General features: G+C 45.9%; 1 protein-coding gene across 1 annotated transcript; it reads left to right on the forward strand.

The window, feature by feature from the left end:
* The first annotated feature begins 499 nt into the window (after positions 1 to 499).
* BMP10 (bone morphogenetic protein 10) lies at positions 500 to 5,983 on the forward strand. Its single transcript, XM_030510098.1, has 2 exons — positions 500 to 918; positions 4,653 to 5,983. The coding sequence occupies exons 1-2, from the start codon at positions 585 to 587 to the stop codon at positions 5,594 to 5,596; spliced, it is 1,278 nt and encodes a 425-aa protein (XP_030365958.1). The 5' UTR covers positions 500 to 584; the 3' UTR covers positions 5,597 to 5,983.
* The last annotated feature ends 1,753 nt before the right edge of the window (positions 5,984 to 7,736 follow it).

The following is a 7,736-nucleotide window of genomic DNA, read 5'->3' on the forward strand; positions in this document are numbered from 1 at the left end:
AAAGAATGGACCTTTTCCTTACTTTTGCAAACATAATGTAAAGAACTTAGCTCTGAAATGTTTTTGTCAAGGGCAGAGTTGTTACCTTCAGGGAGCAGTTGTTTGCCCTTGGCATGAAATAGGTACGTTGGGATAGAGACTCTATAGAATTCCCGTGTTAGCTCGAAACGTGCATGGATGGAAGTTGTTGGTGAGCGGCAGAGTCAGCTCCCAGAGCAGAGAGAAAGGGCAGCTCCTCTCTGAGGAGAAACTTGCCCTATCTCGGCGTGTCCTAGCGCAGAATGTTTACAAAACGCTCATTAAGGGAAAGGGGATTGCGAGATAGCAACAAATCTGGTGGACAGCTTACACGGCCCGAGATAAGAGAGCCAGGGCGACCACAGAGAGAGCAAGCCATATCCAATTACTGAGACCTGCTTTTGGGGAGGGGGAAGGGGGAGACAGACAGGACGGATCACAAGCTTCAAGACAAGAGCTTCCAAACTTGTCATCTCTCCGTGACACAAGCACAGGGGATAAAACCGCCACTTAGCCCACACGAGGGCTAGAGCTTGTTGAGTGCGGTTGGAGGCTCCAGCGAAGCCATGGATTCTCTAGTCCCCCAGCTGTGGGCTGTCCTCTGCCTCTTGGTTCACCTTGCCACTTGCAGTCCCATCCTGAGCTTGGAGCACTCTTCCTTGGAGGAAGACGTGCCTCTTTTCGACGAGATTCTCTCCGAGCAGGATGGTGTTGATTTCAACACGCTGCTTCAGAACATGAAAAACGAGTTCCTGAAGACCTTGAACCTCTCTGACATTCCCCTGCATGAATCGGCCAAGGTGGATCCGCCAGAGTACATGCTTGAGCTGTACAACAGGTTTGCCACTGATAGGACATCTATGCCATCCGCCAATATTATTAGGAGCTTCAAAAATGAAGGTAAGAAATGTGCATCTCTAGGAGAAGGAAATAGAAACGAGCATCTTTATAGTCAGTGAGAAATGTGTTCACCAGGCACGGAATGTGAACTGTACTAGGGTGAAAAAGGCCTTTCAGTGAGGATGGTGTTGGGAATAGGCACCAGGGTTACCACATCCCACTCCTTGTGACATAGATCCCTTGTCCTTCCCTTTTGGGACTGAAAGGTTTTGGAGGAAGATGTTTCTTTAATGTTTGGGCAGCACCAAGTATAATGTAGGGGCATCAGTTCTACTATCCCCATAGTGACGCGCATCATTTCCAATTACCTGCTATCAAATGGATACCTTAAATAATGTTTGAAACTAAGGCAAGAAATGTTTTTAAACACTGTTCAAAGGTGCGATATTTTCCTATGATGAGCTTAACCAAATACAGTTTTCTGTTAATATCCTCTCACTATTGATCTTCATGGAATTTGTAACATCTTCTTCCTTTGGCATCTGAGCACAGATACGTAGAAATACGTGAAGCAGAACTTTGGATAACCCTTAGGTTTTACTTTGGAGGAGCAGAATATTTCCTGTTAAAAGAAAAGGAAGCCTAATAGTGACTTGTTTCTGCTTCAGCATTTCCTCTCAGCTCAATGAGGACAAGAGAATGTTTCACTGCTAACACTCCACAGTTTGTCAATACCTATTTGCACCAATACAGGTTTTATGTTAATAATATGTTCCAACTAAATCCCAAATACCGATCACTCCACTTGGCAAATACAAGTGCTGTGATTTGATTTAACTACTCAGGGGCACACTCAGCTATTCAAATTGCTGTGGGGCTTCTCTCATCCTTTCCTAGTCTATTAAGTATAAAGTTGTTATTACTCTTTCTATAGCATTTGCAATTTCAAGCTATGACCTGTAAGGAGAATCTACGTGCAAGTCACTTCAGTGTTGTGATGCAGTTTGATGCAGGGAGAGAATCCAAAAGCTCTGCTCTGTCGTTCTGCCAGGCCTGGGCACGCTTTAGCAGCAGCCCGCTTCTGGTTTAAACATCATTTAAATCTTCTTTATGTGTTCTTTTCTCCAGTGTGGAGAAATCTATTAAAGGGTTGGTGGCAAAGCAGTTACACCCACTGGTGAGCAGTTATGCATCTGAACAGCCCTGCCTGTCACTGCTCATCAGCATAAATGAAGACACATGTAGGAACGTGCGTTGTTCTTTTCCCGTTTTGCACTAGCCAGAAAAAATAAACGGGATAAAAATGGTCCAGTACAGGGTGCTAAAGCATAAACTACAGCGTGGTTTAGTGACGCAAAGCTGAAATCATTCCATTGGCAAAATCAGGTTTGCAGCACTGGAAAGGGACACACTGACCTTTTGCAGCGGTTCACAGTTCTGTGCCATGCTGTAGCCATCACTTGGCTTCACTCTCTGTCATGTCAGTATTTCTCTCACCTCTTCCAATCCAAACCAGCAAGATGTGAAGTGAAACAGACGGCTGATGTTAAGACAGCTTCATAAAAGCACATGGTTAAAGGAACTATGTGTTACTGTTTGTTATGTGTCTTCAGAGTCTGCGTAACTAAGAACCATCCATTTCATGCTAAAGAGCTCTTCTGATAGAGAAATTAATCACTTGCAACGATAAGGGCAGTAGAAACAGACCATGGAACTTTTTTATTCACCTGCCTGCTGAAAACTGGCAGTAATAGTGGTTCCATTATCCATTAAATCCCTTATTATAGAGCTATAACATGCTGCATGGCTGGAATCAGCTCTTTATTTAACCCATGGCCCGTAATGTCTCCATTCTAAACGTGACTAATCAGTTCTTACGACTTGAATAAAGGTCTTAAGGGAAATCTTTCATTTCCTATGGACTCCAGATCTCTCTTCCTGACCCTTCCAGGGGGGCACTGGGAGCAGTAGGAGATACTTCACCCTATGGACTTCCTAGCTCAAGATCAGTCACATCCTGACTTAGAACTGAACGCTGCTCCTGTCCTGCTAGCACTCACCCAGCTTCTTACATGTAATGTGGCTTTCCACTGCTTTCTAGCGAGCTGCTTGTGCTCATCTATAGGGTCAGGTGATATTTCTCCACCCTGTCATTATATGTATTCACTGCAGACTTGCTTAGCATAGCAAGGTCTAGGAAACCCCAAAAATTAGCTCCAGTATGGAGATTACAGCTAAGCTTTAACAGCATTGCCTCTCAGCTCATGGTCTGCTCCCACCCTGGTGCTGTGCAAAGCATCTCCAGCTCCCACCTTTACCAACTGACAGGTAGGGAAGTGCGAGCAGAATCACCCCTCATTTATGAACAGATGCAAAGGTGCTTCAAGCTGAAATGAAGCAGGACAATGTGCTAAGGTTAACTGTTTAAGTGCACTGAAGGAGCATGGCCAATACTTACAGCTTTGTCAGCATTGTTTTTCTACAAACATACCAAAATTGGACAAGTCAGAGATGAAGACAGTGATAGGTCATGAACAGTTTGCCTTTGCAGACATTTTGCCCATAGTCTCTATGTCGTGATCTGTCTTCTGAGTTACAAGCAGACAGCACAGTAACTCAGCAGTAAATACACCATCACTAGAAATTAGAAACCTGGAGAGGGGCTTTGGACTAGGGCCTATAGGGACAGGACAAGGGAAATGTCCTGTCTTTAACTTGCCGGAGGGGAGATTGAGATGAGCTCTGAGGCAGAAGCTCTTCCCTGTGAGGGTGCTGAGGCGCTGGCACAGGGTGCCCAGAGAAGCTGTGGCTGCCCCATCCCTGGCAGTGTTCAAGGCCAGGTTGGACACAGGGGCTTGGAGCAACCTGCTCCAGTGGAAGGTGTCCCTGCCCGTGGCAGGGGGTTGGAACTGGATGAGCTTTAAGCTCCCTTCCAACCCAAACCATTCCAGGGTTCTACGATGAGCTGATTCCTGCATGGTGTGAAGAAATGCATACTGCTCTTGTATAAACAAACAGTGCAGATAGGACAGACGTCCTGACGGACAAACAAACATTACACACTTCTTATATGTTTTATTAACTAAAGCTGCCAAAAGTGCCTGGTCAAGTACAGCTCTTTGACTGCTCACTTGAAGCCCGTTGAGGCTGTGCAGGATTTCTGCTGGCTAGTGGTTCAAAAGGGATGTTCACCACCTGCTCTTCCTAACCAGGAGCCTTTACATCTTCCAAAGCAACTTTTCCTCCCTTAGTGCTTGGCCCTCTCAGTTTCCGAGGGATGTTTCAGCAGAAGGGAATACTTGCTCGCACAGAAATGCTAAGCAGACACAAATCCAGCCTACCGTTCTTGCATGCACAGCTTATATGTCACCTGTCTCACGTTCAGTCCAGTGCTATATCTCTCTTCCCTTCCTCTTCCACAACAATGAATGTTTTTCCTCATTTAAAATAGTTGCTGTGCAGCAACCTAGAAGCAATTTGTATTTCAGTATTAGGCAATGCACTCTTAATACATAATGCTTCCAGGTGACAAGGAAGTCCCTGGAAGGCAGGGGGATAGAAAGAGAATCTCTAAATCCAGGTTTATGCTCTCTAGCATGTCTGGGATCTTGCTGTCCTTACACATCTAAAAGAAAGTCAGCCTTTTTTCCAAGTCTAGTTTTGGGAAAGGGTAAAACCCACTCTCCTGGAATTAGCTGAAACCAAGCTATGCAAAAGGTGCCAGCCGAACTTCTGTGCATGTGTTTGCTGGATGTATTGAGCCTTCATAAATGTTTGATCTTTGTCATTTCCAGATTTGGCTTCCCACCCTATTGGTGTCACAGGAATTCGGAAATACCCTCTTCTATTCAATGTTTCCATCCCTCACCATGAAGAGATCACCATGGCAGAGCTGAGACTCTACACCTTGGTGGAACGGGACCAAATGCTCTACGACGGGCTTGACCGGAAGGTCACCATTTTTGAAGTGCTGGAAAATGGCCATCTGGGGGTAGGAGAAGAGAGGAAGATAATGGCACTGGCATCCAGGCAGATCTATGGCACGAGCAGCGAGTGGGAGAGCTTCGAGGTGACCGAAGCCATCAGGCGCTGGAGAAGGGCAGGCCTGACCACGCACCGGCTGGAGGTTCATATAGAGAGCAGGGAAGGGGAGGAGCAGAACGGAGAGGGGAAGCTCGATATCGACATCAACTCTGAGGCTAAGCACGTGCCCCTGTTGATTGTGTTCTCTGATGACCAAAGCAATGACAAAAAAGAGGAGAAGCAAGAGCTGAACGAGATGATAGACCACGAGCAGCTCCTGGACTTGGAGCACCTGGAAGTTGGCAACTTCCATGGCCAGCCTGGGGAGGAGGCGCTGCTCCAGATGCGCTCCAACATCATTTACGACTCTACTGCCCGAATCCGGAGGAACGCAAAAGGCAACTACTGCAAAAAGACCCCACTCTACATAGATTTCAAGGAAATAGGTTGGGATTCCTGGATCATCGCCCCAGCGGGATATGAAGCTTACGAGTGCCACGGAGTGTGTGCCTACCCCTTAACAGAGCACGTCACGCCAACGAAACATGCCATTGTCCAGACTTTGGTTCACCTGAAGAATCCCCAGAAAGCCTCCAAGGCCTGCTGTGTGCCCACCAAACTCGATCCCATCTCTATCCTCTATTTAGATGCAGGGGTGGTCACCTACAAGTTCAAATACGAAGGCATGGTGGTATCAGAGTGTGGCTGCAGATAGTAGTGGGGAGCACAAGCAGAGGGGAGTGCACAGGGGGGAGTATTTAATGATTCAGTCTGTAAATTTGTACATTTTGGATTTCCTATTTAATAAGGTTATTTAATGAGGCATGTACAGATAATTGTGTGTTTCCTGGTAGGGGAATGGGCAAGTTGTGACCGTAGGGAATGTATATTTTGTTCCATTGCTTCTTGCTGTTCTTCACTGTTCACATTATGGCTGAGTCTCACTTCCTGGCAGGGCATAGAGCAGATCACTGGGTTGTCTCGGAGGTTCCTTGTGCCAAAGGGGCACATGCAAGTTCACAGAAATAAAGGCGTATTTTTGTACTTAATAAATGTTGATTGGCATCTATAGGGATTTCCAGAGCTATTAAAGCTCATAGAGTAGAATCACAGAATCATGGAATCAACTGGGTTAGAAAAGACCTCTAAGATCATCAAGTCCAACCATTTTCCAGCACTGCCAAGGCCACCACTAAACCATGTCACTAAGGGCCTTGTCTACAGGGTTTGGGAGCACTGAATGGGACTTGAACCCAGGACAAGATCTCAAGTCCCAATAATTCTCAAGCTCTCAAATCACAAAGGCACAACAAGGTGTTAAACTTTGCTCCTTTTGTCTTAAGCATCTTTAATCTCTCCCTGTCTCAGTGAGAGGTAACTGGCAGGGATGATCTGGCATCTGGAGCAGAAGGGAACCATTCTCTTTCCCATCTTTCCTGGTGAAGCAATGGGCCCCACAGCAGTGCCAGGTTTGTGCAGTGCTCTGAGGGGCAATGCCAGAATTCCCCTGTGTGTGGTTATTACAGAAGCCCCCTGTGTAAAGCAATGGCTTTGTTGCATTATCCATGTGCTGCCTCTAGGGATAGAGCAGAACTAACTGAAGTAAACTTCCTGAATCCTTGAACCTGTACCAGTTTATACCAGCTAAGAAACCAGTCCCCCTTCCCAGTCCAGTAAATCACATCCAATATAGCTCCATAACCCAATTCAAATGGCCAAGTAGGATTGCATTTAGTCTGCGTAGAGCTAGACAGAAGGGGAAACCCCTTTGTGCCAGCTAGATAGAGAGGATCTTTCCTTTATGTATGTGCTGACGTTGTTAATTCATAAAGATATTGCCCCCCCCTTAAACTCTATAGGATGGAGTCACATGCCATGTTTCCACCACTCTTCTGCAACCAGTGGTGGTGATAAGGAGGTGTCGGAGCTCAGAAACAATAGACCCGTCACTTTATTTATACTAAGCTGCAAATTTGTCAGATTCTTGGGGAAGTGCAAGTGACGTTGACTCCTGCAGCCTGTCCCAGAGCCCACTCCCTGTCCTGCATCTGGTGCTCACTTGTGAGGGAAAGCTATCGTCCCTGGGAGTGATAAGGCTCTTTGAAAGCATCACTCAAGCGCTTCATGGGAATGAACACAAATGACTTTATCATGCACCAACTAAAAACCAGTTTCACCTACTTTCACACATACTCTTCTGTGCTTCCCATAATTTATTGACCTATTTATTGACGGCCTGCCTTTGTAATATAATGTAGAATACAGAATGTTTTATTTTTGTGCTTGTGTGTAATCCCACTTGGATAAAACCTTGTACCAATCCTGGTTTACATGGAATATTTCTGTTGAGATGTGCTGCACAGAGATGGGTGTTGCTGATCTTTTTTCTCCCCTAGCTATTCATAAACACAACATACCAGTTCCCTTCCTTGCTTATGGAATGATTCACTTGCTGCAGTGATTTAAATGGTATTCTGGAGCACTGTTCCAACATGGAAGTTCTCTAGCAGGGGTATCACTGCTCTAAGCGGCCAGTGGTGTAGTTTATTGTAGAGTTTCACAGTCTCCACTCGTGCTGCCTGTTTCCTGATAGCAGGATTGCTGTGGGGCTGTATTGCTTTATGGCTGTGACAGCCTGTGAGTGACTGACACTGCCACAGAGCCTTCCCCCACTGCAATCAGCCTGTGCTTAATGGCACGTTAAAGGAATTCGTAAGAGGTGTGATGTTTTGCTCTGCTGACATGAACTGCAGCAGCCAACGGTTGAAGTGTGACCACACAGCTCCTTTCGAAACTATCCACAATCCTTATGAAGCCATTTGCCAAGACAAACCATTCACCTTGTTAGGAGTGAT

Source organism: Strigops habroptila, chromosome 21 (assembly GCF_004027225.2).
Source record: "Strigops habroptila isolate Jane chromosome 21, bStrHab1.2.pri, whole genome shotgun sequence".
NCBI classification, from domain to species: domain Eukaryota; kingdom Metazoa; phylum Chordata; class Aves; order Psittaciformes; family Psittacidae; genus Strigops; species Strigops habroptila.